The sequence below is a fragment of the Camponotus floridanus genome, unplaced genomic scaffold, assembly GCF_003227725.1.
Source record: "Camponotus floridanus strain SB8 unplaced genomic scaffold, Cflo_v7.5 scaffold28, whole genome shotgun sequence".
NCBI classification, from domain to species: Eukaryota; Metazoa; Arthropoda; class Insecta; order Hymenoptera; family Formicidae; genus Camponotus; species Camponotus floridanus.
The window spans coordinates 481,474-502,708 of record NW_020229414.1 but is presented as its reverse complement, the minus strand read 5'-3'; the positions used below and the strand labels follow the sequence as shown (position 1 = coordinate 502,708).

Genomic DNA, 21,235 nt, shown 5'->3' with positions numbered 1-21,235 from the left:
ATTATTTTAAGTAGGATCCAAAAATCACTACATTCCAGGATCGTATCTTATTATAACTGCGATATTATCACCTTTTAATATGTGTGCGCAGTATTACATACATAAAATATATAAATTTATTTGAAACGTACGGAAATCTTTATCTTATTTATAATATTTATGATATAAAAGAAAATTGCAACTCTAATGAAACAGAGCGGTGGAATAATTGGTTGATACTTATCCTGTCTAATATTTATCCTTTTTTCATCATTAGATTTTTGGTGCTTTTTTTATTATACAGATGTTATCTGTAAATATAGTACTTGTAATGTTGCTTCTGTATCACTGTAAGCACACAAAGTGATAGCATTTGCAGGTAATTATGTTATACTTATATATCGTAAGAAAGAGAAAATAAAATTAAAGTTGAATACTGAATGTACTCTAAAGTAAATCTCATCCAAATAAATAAATGCATAAATGTGCGCCCCACATTCCTCATGAAAAAAATACATAATATTAATTTTTATGTATTATTATTTTTATATTTTTATTCTTTTAAATTCTCTAGATGCACTTTTCATTTCTCCTCCCTTTCTTTCCAACTACTAAATATAGATCTATCATTTTTAATATAGATCTGTCATTTTTAGTGTACATTATTGCAGTAAGTGGAATAAAGAGCAAATCTTTTGGCGCATTTAAAATGTACAGGAAAGTTTTATCTGATGTGTTTTTTTCAATAGAAATATCTGAAACAAAATGCATACGTCTTTTTTAATCTTAGTCTTTCTAAATAAAAATTAGAATAATAAATTTGCAAAATAATTTGCTTTAATATATTTTTATTGCAAACATATGAAGCAAAGTGCTCAAGATGCATCACTATGAAAACATCGATAGAATAAAAAATAGATCGCATACAAAAAAATTAAAATATTTACATTACATATTGATATTTCTGCAAATATTTCCATTATTTTGAGATTGATTTGTTTCATGATATATTGCAATAATTAAAGTACGATTTCTGATATAATCTGCCATGAGACTGCAGAGAAAGCCAGCTTTAATTCTTTATTTTGTTCAATATTTTTAATAATATAATAATTAAATTAAAGTTCTATGAAAATATGCTTGAAATACTAAATAAAAAAGATTATTTCTTATGTACAACCTTATACCTTATAGTTTAAGTAAACAAAAAATTATTGTTAATAATATACATATATAAATTGATAATTAAATAAAACAATTAATTAATTAATCGACACAATCCACGATTTTTTTAGCTTTATGTCTAACATATATATATATATATATATATATATATATATATATATATATATATGTCTAACACACACACATATATATATATTTTTATAAATAAAAAATGTTTCAAATATAAATTAAATAAAAAGTATAATATGCCTTTAAATATTTTATATTCACACCTATTGCAATAAATCAACCAAAGAATGCTTTTACATTCCTCCCTGTACTTTGGCATACATATCCTTTATGCCAATTATCTCGCAACACGCTTTTATCGCATGATGACAAACAAGCCCATTATCCTTCACGAATTTTCTTTACAAATATTTTTATATTCTCAAACTGTGTAAAGAAATCATGTAACACTGATAAATACAAAGTGATATTAAAAGAGAAGAAATAAATTTTATATTATATAGTATTGACAATTATTTTCTTACCAGTGTATTCCTTATATGTAGGAATATACATTAGTCTTTGATCCTATTTTTAACCGTCTTTAGGGATGCTTTAGCTTTTGATAACGCAAATCCAGCTAATCCATTTCCATTTCCAGTTACTATAAATGAACTGATTCTAGTCTTACGTGCTAAATTACCGGTCATACAAGTTATCATTTTGTTTTCCAAAATCCGGGTTTCAAAACTTTCAAATGTATCTGCAGAAAACAAAGATATTAATTATATAAGATTCTAATATTTAAAACTGAAACATCAAAAAAAAAAATTGAAAATAGACATCGTGTCACATGATTTTCGTATGTGTGTGATTTAACCATTATAATCCAATAATAGCATAAATATTAATCTTTTCCAATAAGAACTGATTCAATGCTTCTACCATCCATTGTAACACTCGTCCAACCAAATTCCAATGGCGATAATTTTATTTGCATTGGTCTGGTCTGACTTTGTGGTAATTCCATAAGTTTTTGCTGTTGAATTAATTCTTTTCCTCTAAACACAGGAGTGTTTAGACCAGGAAATTGTATCAGAATTTTTCCCATGACATTAATTTGCTCCTTATTTAGGAGCTCTCTCTTTTCACTACTCTTCTTACTCTACCTCTGCGTCTTCCTGCATTACTGATACTTGTCACACCCTTTCATAATTTATCTTCAGGTCCTATAGAACAAAAGCGCAGTGAAATACAAATTATTTTCTACTGTAAATATAAACTATTATCAAAATGCTATATCCATAAAAGTTCTACTTACTGTTCGCAAAAAATATAGTTTCTCACATTATTTAATAAAGTGACTATTTTTAATAAATGTGAATGACTGACAAGCAATAAATTAAACAATATTAAACAATAATATATCTGAAAAAAATTTCATAATTTTATTGGAGTTAAATTGATAAATTAATTTTAAATACACATTATATGTTAATTACATATAATGATTTAGAGACAATGATATATTTCATTTGCGTTACCATTGTTTATAGATTGAACATTTTTTATCAAATTATTTACAACTCTAAATATGTAGCATACGACAAGCCATTTTTAAAATCTATAAAACAAACAACAAAGTTGTTCATAGTTTTCACTCTTTTTTGTCATAGTCTGCTTTTAGACGATTTTAAAGTCACTAGATTAACAAAGTATCCGGCTTTAGGTTATCCCTGAAAGGACGATGCGTCCTCTATAAACATAAAAATATGAACTTAAGGTGCAATTTCATTGACGCTAAAAAGTAGCGTCAATGAAATTGCACCTATAGACAACGTTCGATTTTTAGAAATGCAGACTTTCGATCGACCAATCGGAGGAAAGACTCCTTCGTTCCGATTGGTCCCAATTGATATTCGCGTAAAGCCCGTCACACTACGTATTGCGGATCGCGGATCAGAATTCAACCAATCAAGATGAGGCAGCCTCATCTCGCCGTTTGAAGATTCTGCCAAATCTCAGCTTGGTGAGAGGGGGAATCGCGTCGCGCATGCGTCACGTGCCGTGGCGCTCTCGGACAGTCCGCCGTCGATCATTGCTGTCAGCTGGGAAGTCTCGTCAGATGGTGTCGTGAATCCTGTAAAATCACATCGATCAGTGCGCGACGGAGACAGAGTCAAGATGAGCGGTGGTATGCCAGAGCTGGGCTCGAAGATCAGCTTGATCTCGAAGGCGGATATTCGTTATGAGGGCCGATTATTCACCGTTGATCCGCAGGAATGCACGATCGCCCTGGCTAACGGTGAGTAGACGAGAATCCAAGATGGAGTCCCGGGCCGCGCCGCATCTACCATGCACGATTCGCCGCCAACGCCGCCGAAAAATTAGTACCCTCGATTCGTTTCTCGCTTCGCGCGAGAGCCTCGTAAGCGTTTCGTGATCTATATAATTTCACCGATTTCAATTCGCACGATATATCGTTGAATTAACTTTCGTGCGATTTATCTTATGTTTTCGCGGATAAACATAGAGGTCACATCCTCTCGTGACTCCCGCCTTTGAACTCTGTCAGATCGGGCCGGCTTCGACCTTTGCCGAAGAGAACCTTTGTTAAGACCATAAAAGCGATTTGATTACGACACTTTTCGCTCATCTCGCGCTCTCGACATCTACAATTCCTTTGTCGCGCGTTGAATCTTATGAACAACGGCTGCGTTCGTAAAGCATTGCCGGTGCTCCGGAATTTATTCGGCATATCGTATCACAAAACAATCGGGGTCGCGGTGACCTGGCGTCTTGATGTAACATTTATCGAGGACGCCGGTTAGATTCTTGAAAGTTCCATCGTGATACAAAGTCCTAATTTCGTTAAATCTATCAATCGGTCTTGTATGCGTCGCATAATTTAATCTGCACATTCGGCGGAAACTTCACAAGTATCGGATGGCCATTGAAGATCATTCAGTCTACTTTGTACACGATTATGATTGACTCGGCAATCGCCGCTAGCGAAAATCCATTGCTCAGATTCATTGCAATTTTTATATCGCAATGGTTAGTACTTATTCGAATTATAATTTTCGATTATGTTTAATAGATAGTAAGTTTGGCAAAGTTAAAAAATTTATGCAAATTTTTTCAATATTATTTTTATGCTGCTTTAATCTTATTTTTAAAGGTTTATCTATTAGTACGTTATTGATGATACAATTTTGAATTTGAATTTGGTATGTGTAATGTTTATATAGAATATTTGTCTCTTTCTTTGGAATGTTTACATGTCCTTGGTCCCCTTGTTCCATTAGATTCAACATGTAGACAAATGACTTTGCAGTATCTTGAACTTAAGAAACAAATATTATTCTTGGAATTCTATGAATATGAATTTATATTGATGTTCTGTATGTTATATGAATTATATAAAAAAAATGTTCTCATTAATAATCACTTCTTTCTTTTAATGATGCTAGTTAATGTAAAGTAAAAATTAGACAAAGATTTTGTGCAATAAATTATTGCAATATAAGTAATAGTGCTGTTACTATGATATAGTTCTTATTGTTAGTTATTACATTGTATTAATTTTAATTTATAAATATTTTTTAAATTGAGAAGCTTTATTTTAATTTTAAAGTAACTTACATATATATATCTGACTATATGTAACTTTTGCAATATTAATAACAAGGAATATTAATAAAAATTTCAATATTAATAATAAGAAATTGTAGCAATTTTTCTCTAATTGTAAAATAAATAAATAATTTATCGAAATAAATTATTTATTATCTTTTAGTACGCTCTTTTGGTACTGAGGATAGAGAAACTCAACTTCCTGTGGCACCACAAAATCAGGTGTACGAGTACATTTTATTTCGTGGATCTGACATCAAAGACATCAGAGTTGTCAACAATGTTAGTTCTATTCCCAATGATCCAGCTATTGTGCAGGTAATTATTTTATTAAATATTTATTTTTCACATAGAAACTCAAATTTGGGACAAATACAATGTTTAAAAAAAAAGTGAAATTAATTATATTACATTGATGTATTTGTTTGTAGATGACAGTGCAGCCATCTATGGGCCAGCAATCGTATCAACCACAGCCTAGTTATGCCCATCCGATGATGGGCCAAATGGGCCCAATGGGTGGTCAATATGGAGCTCCATATGGTATGGGTATGGGAACCATGGGGCCGGTAATGGGAATGCAGACAGCAGCTAGAGATCCTCGCGGAACAATTAATAAACAGCAAAGTGAGTTGAGCTTGGGCTCCGCTGAACCCAATGCCATCTCTATCCCAAACTCACTGCCAACGGCCAATATCGACCCATTACCAAAAGATCAATCTCTGGAAGATGGTAAACTGTTTTTGCCATGAAATACCTTGCTGGCATGTTTCTTGCTGCTCCTGCTTTGGTAATGCCTGCAAAGCATTTTTCTCTTGAGCTTTGGTCTATTAAAAACTGGTATATAAAATGTCTGATGAATACATGATGGTATTTTTTAATAGCATCTTCTTATATTTGGAATTAACTTTATGACAATGAAATGTGAACTATCTATTCTATTAACAAGAGTTCACTCTTATGCTATTATTTCTACTATTTTGCAAGCTTTTCACCTATCCGCATACTTTGCACTTATCTGTTCTTTTATGTATAATTTACAATGTTGGTCGAGTAAATATTGCTTTGCACTTTTATGCATGATTAAATTTCTGTAATTGAAATCTTAATATTTGAATACATTTAAAAAAATATTTTTAACATTGGCTATTCAAATTTATATAACTTATTATAATTCAATTCTTACGTTTAATCATTTTTAAGATTAATGCATGATATTTTTTGCATATGAATTTTTCAATTTTATTCCATTATGCTTATATCGCAACCAAAAACAAAATAGCAAGAACAGTAACAATAAACAATAATAATTGTTGAAAAATCCTCGAGAGATTTCTTTTACATCATATATGTGAAACTTTTGTAGATATCTTTTATTTAAAAATTGGGAATGAAAAATTTGTTTTTATTTTCTTATACTAAAGTTTTGTATTAAATTAGAGGCGCTTTCATCTTTGACCTGCTATTATTGCCCTCTTATTAATAAAAATATACTTTTTACTTGATGCATTTATTTTGAAATAACAGGTGTATTAGATCTCATTAGTGGTGGATCTCGTTCTACTACTCCTACATCATCCTTATTGACAAGGAAAAGTCCAACTATGGATCAAGGTATTCAGGTAGGACATGAACAACAATCACAGCAGCAAAGTAATAACATGGGAAAATTGAATGACAAGTCAAACATCAGGACCGTCCAACCGCCTCGTCGAGATCACGATAGGTATCTGCAATTCTTATCTAAGAATCAATTCTTTTGCTTATATAATGAACCCATAATATGTTACTTTTAGTAACAGTTTTATTTATTTAAAATTAATATTAGAAATATGATCATATTTATCACATTTTTTTATACCTTACCTTCAGTTATCTTACATTTAATACTGGATTTTCTAATATTAAATTTAGAAAGCCATTTTATATATACACATTTATTATATTATTAATATTATTTAATAAACAAATCGTAAAACTTTACAGAATTTTAATAGAATATTTTTTTGTATGTGTAGTCATGGAGGGAATAAAGGTAATATGGGCATGTCTCACTATAACGATGCAAAGAGGGACATGATGAAGCAAGATGGTCATCACCAAGGTCATATGCAAAGTGGTCGAGGTAATCGCGGCCATCCCCAAGGTGGTTGGGTGAATCGTGGCAACATGAGAGGTAGAGGAGGAGGTAGAGGACGCGGTAATTTCCGTACGATTCAAGCAGGCAACGCTGGTGCCAAGCCTAAGAATACACTCAAATTTGACAATGACTATGATTTCGAGCAAGCCAACACTGAATTCGAAGAGTTGAGGTAAGAATAAAAAAATGCTTATTGAATATTGATTCTGCATGGTTACGTGCCGGATTCATTTCAAGTAATAATTGAAATGACCAATGTGGACACCATGCAAAAGTAAATCAATGCGAATTTAAAGCAATCGTACGTCATATATAGATTGTTTACGCTTCGCATTAACAATATTATAAAGTTATTTTTAAAGATATATAAAATATATTCAAGATATATTTTTAAAGATATATATAAAATATATATTGTTTTATATATATTTCAGATCACAATTGGCAAAAACGAAGATAGATGGTGCTGATAATGAGAAAAAGGATGACAGTGGGAATGAAACAGGTGCGGGTGAAGGCGAACCTGAGGAAGAACCAGAGATTGTTCATTATGATAAATCGAAATCATTCTTTGATAATATTAGCTGTGAAGCTGTCGAAAGGAGTAAAGGGTATGTATTATTAAGAATAAGTGGATATAATTATATATAATAATGTGTGTATAATTGAAAAAAAATCAGTAGCATACTAATATGCGCATACTTGTTTAAAAATTTGTAAAAGTAGATCTTCAAAAATTTGTTAAAATTATTTAAATTTACGTTCTCCTAAGTTTATTTTAATTTTCCCAACTTCAAAATTAATTCTTTTAAAGAACGAAACGTTGCACATTGAATCTTTGATTATTTTTTCATCTGTAATTTTTGAGATATTTTACATAAACTTTTTTAGGCGATTCCAACGTACGGATTGGCGAACGGAACGAAAACTGAATTCGGAAACGTTTGGCGTGGCTTCCACGAGACGCGGAGGATTCCGCGGCCGTGGTTATTTTACTCGCGGAATGGGAAATATGTACAGAGGCAGTGGTGGTGGCGGTAACCCTGGTTTCCGGGGTGGTTATCGAGGTAGCAGGGGCGGTAATCGGAAGCCTCCTAATCAACAGAGTAATACGGTGAGTCAAAATCGCGCGACCAACGAACAGTCTGCCTCTCAGTCGCAGACGAACGTTATTTAAATATAAAGCAAGAATGTAATTTGTCACCGGTACGGCGTAAAAGAGTAATATGCCGCGAAATATGAGCGATGCGCTGCTATATAAGTATTGAACTATAGATTAAGATTTTTACGATATGTGGTCTACCGTTATGGACTGATTTGGGTTAAAATTTGGCAATCGAATAATAAAAGATACACACCGCCGGCGTAAATGTAGATTATATTGTATAAGGAAGTGCGCTTTTTTTCTTACAAGCGCCGAACCGGTGGTTACGTGTGGAGTTAGATGACAAGAATCGCACATATGGACGTTTTTGGCGCATATGACTCTTTGCATCGATATTTTGCGACTAGATGATCGAAGAAGGTACTTTTAAAGACAAATTTTCTTACCGTTTAGTCGACAATGATCACGATGAGTTGATATTAAGAAAAAGATATATTTTCGTTAAGGAAGTAAAGTCAATTATAATTAGAATATTGTTCCTTAACCTTCTTTTTTATATTGATACTTATTTGTGGGCTCAGATATAAGAGAATTTGGAGAAGAAAATTAGGGAAAAATAGTCATAAGTTTTATTTAATTAGAAATATGTTTATATTAATAAAATTCTTAATGAGGAATAATCTGAAACCACACTTTAAATAAATTAGTTTGTAGTTAGGAAAAATTCAATTCGATCGTGATCATTTTTCAGTCCGGTTTTCTCAAGACTTGACTATAAATAATTATGGAATGGCTTTATAATGATGGTGACTTGATGATACTGGTCGTTATGGAATAGCTGGTTTGTATCCGTATATCGGAAGTTGATGGCAATAGACGTGCATAAAAGTACTTTCTCGTCAAAGTATGTAAAAATCGATTGTATCTAATTGCATTTGTCAAGAATAGAAATATACTGTGAAATATATAGTACAAGGCAAATTTGGCGAAAAGAGATATCCTTTTATTTTGTTTTGTTTCTTTTTTTTTGAGCATACGCAGACAAAATTCTTCGAGTGCTTAGCATGAAGTTCATGTAAACATATAATTTTATTAAGATAATAAATATATAATAAATGGGAAAATGAAGGAAAAACAGTTTATACAGAATTTTTGTATTATTAAATTGGAAGCTTTGCGGTCTGTTTACTCTTTCTTTGTAAGATCTGCATCTAGAATTATGAAAGCTGTAAGCATCGTATTGTAAGTAGCTAAGTTCTAAATCATGTTATATTATTGTCATCGTGTTCTAAACTAAGGATTCCTCGATTGCTCTCGAATTTATTAAGTACCTTCAACAAATGAAACTCTAAATCGACATATAATCAATGATAAATTATATTAAATTTATAATTTGTAATGTGCCTATTAAAATCGATGTTTTTCACAAAGATGCACATTTATTATTTATAATTATATCTTAAATTAATATTTTGCCAATTATATATGTATATCTCTTTGTCTCTAATACTCTAATAATACATATATTTAGGAAGAAAGATTGGAGCCCTTATATTCAATATACATATATGTGGAAGAGAAGGTATTTAAATAATTATTTATAAAATAACGATCATACATGTAATTTCGAGTAAAATCGTAATTTTTTAATTAATTTTTTTTATAAATTTATTCAATCGTTCTAGTCTTGAAACGAGAACAATTTTCTGTATACATATACAACAAACTGAGTTTGTATGTGTCAAGTATACAAGTAAATTATGACAAAGATGTCCAAAGTATTAAATACATAAAGATAATTTTTGTCATAATTTGATTGTAATAATCGTGTCATTATAATTTACGCTTTCGAAGAATCCTTTTTGATACACGACGATACTCTGCGCGTAGAATTATGTTAAATGGCGATACGAGTAAGACTAAAAGCATGATAATGTCCTTAAAGATATAAGACGTGGAAGAAAACAGAATAAGAATATTATTTGCGACTATTATTTTTCTATGGCTCGTACAGAGTCCAACTCATACAGATATTATATAAATACATACATAAACATTTACACATACACACATACACAACTTGAAATTTATATAATTGATAAGCAAATCTCAATAAGCTATCAGAGGAAACGCAGAGTAAAATAAAAAAATCATAGGAAATATAAAATAAAATATGCAAATAGAAAGAAATACAGTGATGAAAAAATTTAACTTTTAAGTTTCATGCCTCGTACATGTGAAAAGAATAAAACGTAATATACGCGAGAATGAATTTTTGTTTTGTACAGCGGCTACATTGTGATTCCCGATGCTAAATAATATTGAAATGATGAAATAACACGTCGTGTCATTTCCAATTTCCTACGCACTGCTTTCCATAGTACTCGAAAGTGTGAAATAAAACACTTTCTTGTTTCCACATGAGGTTGTAATATCAAAATATTCTTGTAAAATATTCATACAAATCCTTCTCTTGTGCTTCCTTCTGATAAATGCAAACGTGAGAATTTTATGAATTTAAATGCCAGATTACGTAAATTTAAATGAGCGATTTGAGATAAGTAAAAGATAAGTGTTGTGCGGTTTCCGAAAAAAAAAAGAAATGTACTTGTGTAAATAGAATTATATAACGTCTTTAATACATAGGCTCCTAACGTATGTTAAATACAAGGCTATCATGTGCTTGATGCTACTGAAATGTGCTGCGTATTATACGATATGATTAGAATGTGCGTAAAAAATTGCGTCTTCCACACGCTACATCCAGTGTTTTTTTTTAAATGCTTGATAAGCGATAAAGTAATTTATTTCTCGTCCTTCCATAGATTAATAGGTCGCATCAGTTGCGACTCGAACATACAGGAGCCATTATGTTTTTCTAGTTTTGCATATATGGACTTGTGTTTTTGTTTTTAAATGGCGCATTTAAATGAAAGTAATTGTCGCAATATTACGATATTGTCTGCTAATGTGCACACTGACATTATTAAACTTCAGTCGAAATTCCCATTATATTATTCTATATTTATAACAAATTTTGGAGTTCACAACATATAAAAAATTAAATGTAAAAGTGCTCGTATAAATCTATGAAATTTGCATGAGATTTTAAGTTATTATTTCTATATATCGAATCGATATAGAATCATTTAATATCATTTTTCAAATCATTTATTATAACTTTTTATTAAAAAAATATCCGTATATACATATACATTTGACGTTTCGATTTAAAAAAAATAAATTCAGATACGTAATGTGTGTCAAATTATGATAGACATATGGATCAAACACACCAGTACAGTCAGATGGTAGAAAATACGCGTAAAACTTTTTAATAACGGAAGATACATATAATTGCGAAAGAAAATTACGAAATATCACGATTTTTCGCTTTAAAACTACATTTCATTCTTTTCACGCTTCTGATTACATTTATGCGTGAAATATCTTCATACGAAGTCTCTTCGATTGACAACGCGTCCGTCATGTGAACGTTGTGCGAAAAGATTTTCGGTGTTGAGTAAAACGAGAGAAATCACGGTCGAACCCTTGTTTAATCAGCATACGATCAGGCGCAGCTCATCAGGCCTGTTCTGCTGTTGTCGCATACCTCCCTTATCGGTCGACCTTTCACGACCTTAATCTCGACGTGTGAGAAATTATTCTTGTAGTGACGACGTAGTGCTTGCGGATTCGGCACGTAAACCTCGTAAGGCGCACTGCCGTTCTCGATGACCCAAATACTGCCGGATTCGCCGATCCTTAATATTGTCATCAGACCCTGCGCGACTACATAAGGTCTGAAAAAGGAATACGAATAAATAGCAACACATGAAAGATTTTTCTTTCAAGTGATTACACGTAACCACCGAAGGAGAAAGATGCAATGTCCTATCACAGGGTTGGATTTAGCTAAGGGCGAGCTACATTTTCACGTTAATGAAAACATTTTCACGAAGAAATTCATCTCGAAACTCGCGGGAGCTCAAAGAAAAATATTTGTAAATAATTTATTTGCGATTAAAATAATTGCGCAGCGAATATAAATTTACCGGCGCCTTTATCTAGCTGATTAATCTATCATGTCCATTGTAAAGACAATAGCAATGACAACTTACGTCTGTATCGAAAATTGTTCAAGATTTTTGACGAAATCCGCCTTCATGACTCTGGAAAGTAGTTTGTTAGGACTATCTATCGTCAGAGCAGTTTCCGTCAGTCCTGGACACAAAGTTATTACAGTAACACCGGTCTTCTCGTAATAACAAGGATCCTGTCAAGAAGGAAAAATCGTGAATAGTGAAAATTGAAAACGAGAGATATCTCTTATAATTTAAAAGAATGCTTTAACATATAGTAATACATTCGTCAGGAATTTTATACAAATATAGCCACCTACATAGTGCTTGCTTACATAATCGAAACACTTATAATTGTGCTTAATTTTTTATATAATATAATTACCGAGAGAGATTCCGATAAACCAATAACGGCGTGTTTTGTGGCAGTATAAACCGGAAGTTGAGCCGTATTTCGAATATTCATGTGTTGGCTCACATTCACCAAGATACCACCTTGCCCTCCCGCATCTTTACTCATGTATTTTATAGCTAACATCGCAGTGTTAATCATGCCACCCTACAGTGACATATATTAAGGTTTTTTAAATTTCGATTTTTATTATTATTCTTATTAAATAAAGTTTACTTTCTAGTTTTTTTATATTTGTTTGTAAGTAATGTGCTAATAAAATCAGTTTAGCACAATTCTTGAAGAGCTGATATTGAAATGTAAAAATATAAGATATTCAAGATCTTAGGAAAATAACGTGTAACAGGGTAAGGAAATCATAAAATTAAAAAAATTATCATTAATGATATGAATAAATTAATGAGTCAGTAGATAGTTATTAATAATACTCACAATATTCACCGCAATTTCCTTTTCCCATCTTCGTTCATCCAAAACTCCGGCATTGTTTATAACGATATCGATATTTCCCACTAAAGATGATGCTTCTTCGAAAGCTTCTACAAATTGATATAACAGACCCAAAATAAGATAATAATACCTCGATGGGAGGTTTGGCGATTATAATGTTGAATAAATATTTATACGCGATTTTGCCTTATATTTACCAGTCATTCGCTTGTGATTAGATACGTCGGCGTGTATAAAGTGTACTTTTTTTTCGCCGCAAGATTTTTCGATACCAAGTTCGATTCGTTTGCCGGTTTCAATGTCGATGTCCAATATAATCACTTTCTGCAACAAATATGAGTAATAAAATATAATAATGATAATATTGATAATATGTATAAAAGAAAAAAAGAGGAGACTTCCAATATCATTTTGTAAATTTAACAAATAAAAGAAAAGGGATATATCTTATATTTAGATATGATAGAAGATCATTTTTTAATCTGTACAAAATGGTATTAATTGTTCTAATTTATAGTATAAATAGATATATATATATATTTATATAATTCGAGAGCCTTATTTATATACACATGATATTTTATATATTATTAGCTTACATTTGTTCCGTGCTTTAAAAAATGATTAAGAAAAGCATGACCCAATCCTGCTGCACCACCAGTTATTAGAACGTTTTTTCCAGAAATGATAGAATTGATTGCTTCTATTTCCTTTGCCCTTTCGGATGCTGACGAACGTCGACGACACAATGTTGGAGTTGAATCTATAATATAAAATTTCAATAAATGCAGAATAAAATTTATTTTAATATATAACAAAAATCATTATGTTTATATTAATTTGTGTTAATTAAAATTATATATTTGTACGTATTATTATTTATATGATATTAAATGTGGAGAACACACTACAAAAAAAGAAGATACAAAAAAACAAAATCATACTTTTTAACACACAATAGTTTATTTATTATTTAATGTTTATTAAATAATCATTGATTTAATATAATGGCCAAGTTTAGAAAAAAAACAACAGTTTTGCCGAATTCTTACGCAAAGATTAATCAAATTTATATGTTTTATTTCTTTAACATTTGAAATATTTAATAAATGCAAAATTTTTTTTTACATTTTTATTCATTTATATATCTCATTAAAGAAATATTATATATAACATAATATTTAATAAAATTCCCAAATTCCCTGTGTCTTTAGCAACTTTTAATTTTTCTATAATTTTAAAAAAAGCAAATATCTGATTCTTTTATTTATTAAAATGTTTTAATATTCGCAATTTTCTTTGCGGGCGCGCTGAAAATTATTAGTTTTAACTTTCCAAAAGAATAACTTGCCAATCATATTGCATTTTTTAAAAATAAATATCACATTTTTTGTGCAATTTTACAATATATCTCAAATATTTAGAAAATCTTAGAAAATTCAAAAATCTATTTTTTATATTACACATTTTTTCACGAGGTACACTTTATCAAATCGCAAAATAACTTCGAAATATGACAGATACGCGTTTCATAAAAGGATTTACCCATTTTCTTCTTTGTAAACGAAATCTTTATAAATATTTTAAAAGCTGTCAACTTTCGAAGAGCTTAGTTTAAAGTAAAGTTGAAGCGAGAAGAACGATATCGTATTAATACGTATGTTTTGACTGAACTTCGAACGGTCCTCTCAAGTATTTATATACAGTAAGTAGCGATGTGGGATTTTACGATACCGCGTCTTCATCACGAATTGTGTGGCGGGGATGTTCAGATGGACTTTGGATTAACGCATAGAATGATTACGATCTCTCTAAAACAAAGTTTTTTAATTTTCCCATAAGTGTCAATGGTTTCAGAAACTTAAGAATCGATTTTCACCTTTTGTTACACTGATATACTTATTCAAGAAAAATATTTGAATGTACATAACAATCGATTATATAAGAAGTGCTGTTAGATTCACTATTAAATTAACAAATGATATAATTTTTCTGCGGAAAACATTTTTTTAAATATTTATGATTATTGAAATAAGAAAAAATGTAATAGTCATTTGTCATAACAATGACAATGTATGACTAATAGTATAACATTAGCTTTAACTTATGTAACTTATGTTATTTTATATCTTTGTGCAACTGGAAATTTCGAATCTGGAATGAAATAGACCTCCAGATATTGGATTCAGTAAGCTCAATATAAAAATAAACAGTAATTTTATGTAATAAACAATTTATTTCACAAGATTGTTATTTTTGATATTTTTTACTTCAATATTTTTATTTACTTTCCATATTTTTTAATCATTAGCATTAATCGTGATTTTATGCCTTTTTATTGTCTCTTGCTTATCTTCCCTCTCGCTATACTAACAATAAGATATATACATCTCTCGTTGTTTTCTTTTTACGCGTTCTTGATAGCACTTTTCTTAATTAAGCAGAGAAATAATCGCGTCGCGTCAGCAACCCGCTTTTCGATAGACATACCGGACATAAATCGAGAAATATCTTTTGAAGCAGTTACACTTTTTCTTTTAATTAAGGATAATAGCGATATAGATATCGCAGGTCGTGATCCAGGCAATGCATCAATGTTAGATGCTTGCTTATATTTATGCGTTTATTTTTCATACACTTAAGTAGTATATTTTACTATTACAAGAAAATATTAATTTTTGTAATCAAAATGCTTGTAATGGAAAATCCATAAATTTCTAATAATGTTAATTGAGTCTTCAAAAACATAAATTGTAATTCTTGTAGATTCTTAGCATTACACGAACATTATACGAGAATTCTAAAAAAGATTATTAAATATTTATAAAGTAATATATATAATGAAATACATGCTAGAAATACAATTAAATATTTAAGCAAAATTAAAATTTATTAAAATGTATTCCAGCTACGTGCATTTTTTCACGAAATATTTATTTTGCATATTTGATCTCATCCCGGAAAGCTGTTTCATTAATAAAAATTTATGACAGCTATGGGACGCACAGAACTGACTGGTAGATCATACATTATATTCGCAGCACGAGGTGTAAAAGAAATATTTTCACTCTTTGTATGTACAGATGAGAGATCTTAAAAGATAAACGTCTTCATAATATTTTTAAATTAATTTCTGTTTGATGAATTATTAAGGACTGTTGTTCATTTTAAATGCAATTTCTTCTCTCTTTCTCAAATCTAAATATACATACTCAGACTGCACGAAAAAATCAAAAGATATCTTAAAGACACATGTCAAGAATGATAAGACGTCTTTAAATTTCTTTAGACGTTTTTTAAAAATATCTATGTTATCTAGGTACTCTTTAAATGAAAAATGGGTGTTTTAAATGAAAAATATAAGAAAATGCAACTAAAGCAGATTTCAGATAAATTTTGCACTCGATTGCACTTGATATCTTTGTATGAGTTTTACAGATTAATAAGTTTAAATAGCGTTTGATTAAAAAATGACATAATGTTGCGTATGATACTTGACGTAAATGGTATCGTACTATTCATAAAATGCTGATGTATAATTCGTAAAGGTCAAATTTAAAGCAAACTATTGGTTCCGAGTATTAATGTGTAATGATCATGTGATAATATTTAATCGACGAATCTGAAACTGTGCTCGCATAATTGTATTGGCATAAGCAATGAGCATAAGAAGAAAAATGCGCAATAAAATAATCATTAATCGCCTTATCGTTGGCAGTCGACTTTAATCAAATGTTATGTATCTTCCGCGACCTTATCACTACATGGGGTGGTCTTTTTGCATCATTAAATTTGGAAATACAGATAATGCGAAAATTCAACAAAATCGATAAAGTACTTAGACGATTGCTGCAATTATATTACATATAATTATGCATTATATATATATATATATATATATATATATATATATATTACATATTATAAATATCTAAACATTTATAATGAATCTACATTAATATATAGGACATTTGCTAAAGCTATTGGATATCTTTTTTTATCTTTTATGACTAATTTATTAAATATACATGTAAAAGAATTAAAAAATTTAGAGAAAAGAAGAAAGAAGAAACAAGCTTATGATCACTGCATTCCTGCAATATTTTCAAATTATCTGGCGCTTATCGTCAATTGCTCGTGGCATCGGTGAATTCTAGAAACAATATACACGATGCAGTCGTGTGGCACAAAGCGACGATAAGAGCTTGACGTGCGCACAGCTCGTGCTTGCAGCATTTTATCAATAGAAAAATGTGCACTTAACGTCCGGTCGGCGTCGTGCCGACGATAAATTAATAAAGAACCCGCGCGGAGGAATCAACTTCGAGCAGATACTAGTAACCAGCACGAGTCGGTTCTGAACTTTACTCCGAATCAGGACAAAAATAATTCCTGTTTTACGATTTTTGTTTAATTATCGTGTTCAATTGTACATAGTGAAAGCGTGACATTTTCTCCTCTGTGAACGTTTATGCGTTCATACCACTTATCTGTATTGATTCGAAGGTGCATCAGTTCACGGATATGTTCATGCCTATTTGCGTAAGATTACAGTTTTTTTTGCCAATTATCTAGCCTAAAGATTATAGTTTGTTTATATTATTCGCATATTATCATACATTATCATCGTTAAATATGACTTTATTTTTTACGCAGTGGCAAATTTAAATTTGTGGTCTGAAGAATTATTTTATATCAATCGATTATTTATTATCGGTATATAATATATTTATTTATTGTCTTTCATTAATGTATTATGAATATAGAAATTATATACTTTTATACACACACACACACACACACACACACATATATATTATATACATGTGTATATAAAATTTTATGTAGTTTATATATTATATAGATTTAATGTGTGTGTTTTTTATTATATATATATATATATATATATATATATATATAAAACAATAAAAACGTTACATGGATAAAATAAAGAAATATATAAACTTTTACATATCTTATTAAATATTTGTTACAAATATATTTCATTATATTATAATTTATATTAATCAATAATGGATTTATCAAATAAGATATTTTATAAAAATGAAAATTATAATATATTGATATTTGTTATACGACTGACATGCGGATATTTAATCTCCGATCAAGTTCATATTAATTTTCCTTTACGTCGGATTCGGTTTTCTTCTGCGGTAGAGTGTCAGGAAGCTGCACTTCATAAACTGGTTGTCCATTTTCGTTAATCCACACACTGCCATTTTGCGCGCAACGAATTACATATATCAATCCATGAGCGACACTCTCCACCCTATGATAGATTCTATTTTCATACAAAATTCAAGAGAGTTTACCAAAAAAATATGTATTAACAATAATCTTACCTCTGCGGTCGATATTTTTGCAAAATATCAGTGCTCGAAATATCTTGCGGTAGATCTTCTAAGATTGGTGTACCGGTCAAACCAGGACATAGAACAATTACTTTTACATTGGTCCTGTCATAGTGATAAGGTTGCTGTAAATCGAAAATATTAGATTAGAACAACTCATTAGACGAAGATTCCTTTCTTCTGAAGCATATAAAAAATTATACAAAAGTGTAGAAAGAGAGAGCTCATATTATCGAAATTTTAATTTAAAGGACAGATTTCTTACTATAAAAAAAGGAACACAAAAAATAATTGTCACTTATATTTATATTAAAATATTATACACATACAAATATCTTTCCTTCGCAAAAAAATTTGTTTCTATATATTTAAAAAATCTATTTTTTTCTTTTTAGTTTTTATTTCTTAATTTTTTTGTTATATTAGATTTATTTATAATATATTTTGTCATGTAAATACTCACTGCAAAAGATCGGCTAAAACTAACTATGGCATGTTTCGTAGCAGAATATACCGGAAGCTGAGATACCGCTTGCAATCCGGCAATGGATGAAATATTTACAATAACACCACCCTTGCCTCCAGAGTCCTTTCGCATTTGTTGAATTCCCAGAAGAGTCCCACGAATTACTGCTGTCTGTAATAATAAGATTAATATTTTTAAAAGAATTTGCTTTTCCTAAGATTACCTTATTACGTAGTTTTATTTACAATTATATAAAACACAATTAGTTACATTTAAATTTCTTATTAATAAATTTTTCTTTTTTTATATATTTAATGTTATATATTTAATTAAAAGTTTTAATTAATGTAATTGTATAAGAGTGACGTGTAGTTATATATCTACAATGCTATTGTAATTATGTATAGAAAAGATTATCCTATCAGAAAATATTTCGCTTTTATAAGTTATTTTTATCGTTATATTTAACTCTTACATAAATCTAAACTCAATTTTTGTAGAGTTAATGCAATTATTGCAAAATTAGAACAAATATTGGAAATAAAACTTACTACATTAACATCGACAGCTCTGGAAAAATCAATTTCGTTTATTACGTTAGTATTATTTATTAAAATATCCAGCCCACCAAGAATGTTGATCGCCTCTTTGAATATGACTGGAATAAACAAGGTTCGACTTTAAACTTTTATCTGTCAACATACACATGAGTTATAAACGTAAATAAATTTGATTCTTTGAATTATGCGCAAAGAATTAATTTGCATATTAATACGTCCATGCAAAATAAACTAATTTGAAAATGATGATTTGAAAATACTAAAAAATATGCTATATATATATGAAAAATTATTCAAGCAGGTATATTTTAATAAATATTTCATTTTTAGTGGTATATATGTATAATATACTTATATATATGTATAATATACTTACCATCAAATTCGGAATTATTTGTCACATCGCAATGTAAAAATACAGCACGTTTACGACCAAATTCATTATTTAAATTCTCTACAACTTGTTCTCCGGGAGATTGTCGACTATCGATCAAAACTATAATCTAGAAGTATTTATGTTCCTATAATTCGTATAAACTAATTAAGTTCCTATTGTATAATGATTGATCCTATTGTATTTATGCATTTCATAAATATTTCAGAATCATTGTACGCCACATGATTTGCATTTCATTGATTAGAGGAATTTTTATCTTTTGTTTATTAATGACAATTTTATCTTCTATATATGAATACACTACTTGTATTTTATAACGATAAGCATACTATCATTTATTTTTAAATTACGTATATAAATATTACAATAGAAATTGCAAATAAAATTTTTCGTATTTTTCTACAGTTTTCATATTTAAGATTTATTTCACACAATTAATAATAATAAAAATTATTTGTTAAGTAATACAAAAATTTTAACTTCATGTATGTATATAATTATATCTAAAATACGGTATTTCTATGTAATTTTATTATATACATAAAATTTTTTAGATTAGACTATATTAAAACATATAAATATATTATATATACATATAATTAATTTACATATTATAAAATATAATAAGATATTAAATTAGAGATATTAAAGTAGACACAGTACTGCCGAGAACATAAGCAAAAGTTAGATATTTTTCTGTATTTATAACCAAAGATAGTGATATTGTTTATTAATTCTCTAGATGTCAAAAAATCGTGAAGATAAAATTGACAGATGTTATATAAAAAAAATTATTCATCAATCAAAGTGATAATATATCAGAAATTATAGGTTGAAAAACATTATGTTGGAATTTAACTACACTCTATTAATCTTTACAACAACTTATTACTCTCATTGATAAAAAAGAATATAAAAACAGACATGTAAGATCATTGCTATGAATATAACAAATATTGAGAACGAAGAGAACGTGTATAATGATGTGTGTGTATGTGTGGAACGGATTATTATTAAATAACATTGAATATGGATATATATCATGTGTATATGTAATCTCATTATTATTAAATAATAACGTACCAAGGCGCCATTCCGTAACAGCTCCCTGCTAAATGTCAAACCCAAATCACTTGCCGCTCCAGTCACTATAACTCGTTTATCCTTGATCTGCATCTTTCCTCCAATTTTCAGCTATTGGTCTTTTCTGAATTTATCCTTCACTTATAAAAAGACTCGATATCTCCAAATTTCTGTTCCTGAATTGTATATCGAATGAATTTTATGTGAAATGATTAATCACACGTAATTGACAAGATGTTTCTTTGGATGCTGTGATCATCAACCGCGGATCTTCGACCGCTCTGAGAAAATTTCAGTTCGCCTCCTTGAACTGATATGGAAGAATCCACTGTTTTCATTTGACAATCTTTGACCTCATGCTCTGCGTGTGACGTTCGATT

The 21,235-nt window shown here is 29.7% G+C and overlaps 2 protein-coding genes and 1 long non-coding RNA gene across 6 annotated transcripts; 1 reads left to right on the top strand and 2 right to left on the bottom strand.

Moving 5' to 3' along the window:
• Positions 1-723: 723 nt before the first annotated feature.
• Positions 724-2,550, bottom strand: LOC112638281. Of its 3 annotated transcripts, none has more exons than XR_003122934.1 (5): positions 2,474-2,550; positions 2,006-2,381; positions 1,698-1,915; positions 1,437-1,622; positions 724-734 (listed from the first exon to the last, which is right to left on the bottom strand). It is a non-coding gene; the product is annotated as an uncharacterized LOC112638281 (long non-coding RNA). The 3 variants fall into 3 exon arrangements; XR_003122935.1 differs by lacking the exon at positions 724-734 and adding an exon at positions 1,014-1,033; XR_003122933.1 differs by lacking the exon at positions 724-734 and having other exon boundaries at positions 1,490-1,622; positions 2,098-2,381.
• A 672-nt stretch (positions 2,551-3,222) lies between these two features.
• LOC105249120 (protein LSM14 homolog A) lies at positions 3,223-10,698 on the top strand. Of its 2 annotated transcripts, none has more exons than XM_011254355.2 (7): positions 3,223-3,457; positions 4,952-5,106; positions 5,220-5,520; positions 6,316-6,514; positions 6,807-7,100; positions 7,363-7,539; positions 7,820-10,698. In XM_011254355.2, exons 1-7 carry the CDS (start codon positions 3,337-3,339, stop codon positions 8,103-8,105), a joined length of 1,533 nt encoding a protein of 510 aa, XP_011252657.1. In that variant the 5' UTR covers positions 3,223-3,336; the 3' UTR covers positions 8,106-10,698. The 2 variants fall into 2 exon arrangements, with proteins under 2 accessions (XP_011252657.1, XP_011252656.1); XM_011254354.2 differs by having other exon boundaries at positions 3,337-3,457; positions 5,220-5,415; positions 7,820-8,105.
• A 666-nt stretch (positions 10,699-11,364) lies between these two features.
• LOC105249150 (peroxisomal hydratase-dehydrogenase-epimerase) lies at positions 11,365-21,168 on the bottom strand. The gene is made up of 13 exons (XM_025409744.1): positions 20,856-21,168; positions 19,752-19,878; positions 19,367-19,473; positions 18,813-18,986; positions 18,341-18,474; positions 18,119-18,267; positions 14,523-14,585; positions 13,577-13,740; positions 13,175-13,301; positions 12,960-13,066; positions 12,501-12,674; positions 12,155-12,309; positions 11,365-11,836 (listed from the first exon to the last, which is right to left on the bottom strand). Exons 1-13 carry the CDS (start codon positions 20,946-20,948, stop codon positions 11,605-11,607), a joined length of 1,806 nt encoding a protein of 601 aa, XP_025265529.1. The 5' UTR covers positions 20,949-21,168; the 3' UTR covers positions 11,365-11,604.
• Between the last annotated feature and the right edge of the window lie 67 nt (positions 21,169-21,235).

What these genes read in the sequence shown, in the direction of transcription:
- LOC105249120 (XM_011254355.2), top strand. Translation starts at nt 3,337, where the DNA reads ATGAGCGGTGGTATGCCAGAGCTGGGCTCGAAGATCAGCTTGATCTCG. An exon ending in ATGATCCAGCTATTGTGCAG is followed by an intron (nt 5,107 to 5,219) that starts GTAATTATTTTA and finishes ATTTGTTTGTAG; the next exon opens with ATGACAGTGCAGCCATCTAT. An exon ending in CCTCGTCGAGATCACGATAG is followed by an intron (nt 6,515 to 6,806) that starts GTATCTGCAATT and finishes TTGTATGTGTAG; the next exon opens with TCATGGAGGGAATAAAGGTA.
- LOC105249150 (XM_025409744.1), bottom strand. Translation starts at nt 20,948, where the DNA reads ATGCAGATCAAGGATAAACGAGTTATAGTGACTGGAGCGGCAAGTGAT. An exon ending in AAATAATTCCGAATTTGATG is followed by an intron (nt 19,474 to 19,751) that starts GTAAGTATATTA and finishes TGTTTATTCCAG; the next exon opens with TCATATTCAAAGAGGCGATC. An exon ending in AGGAAATTGCGGTGAATATT is followed by an intron (nt 12,675 to 12,959) that starts GTGAGTATTATT and finishes ATGTCACTGTAG; the next exon opens with GGTGGCATGATTAACACTGC.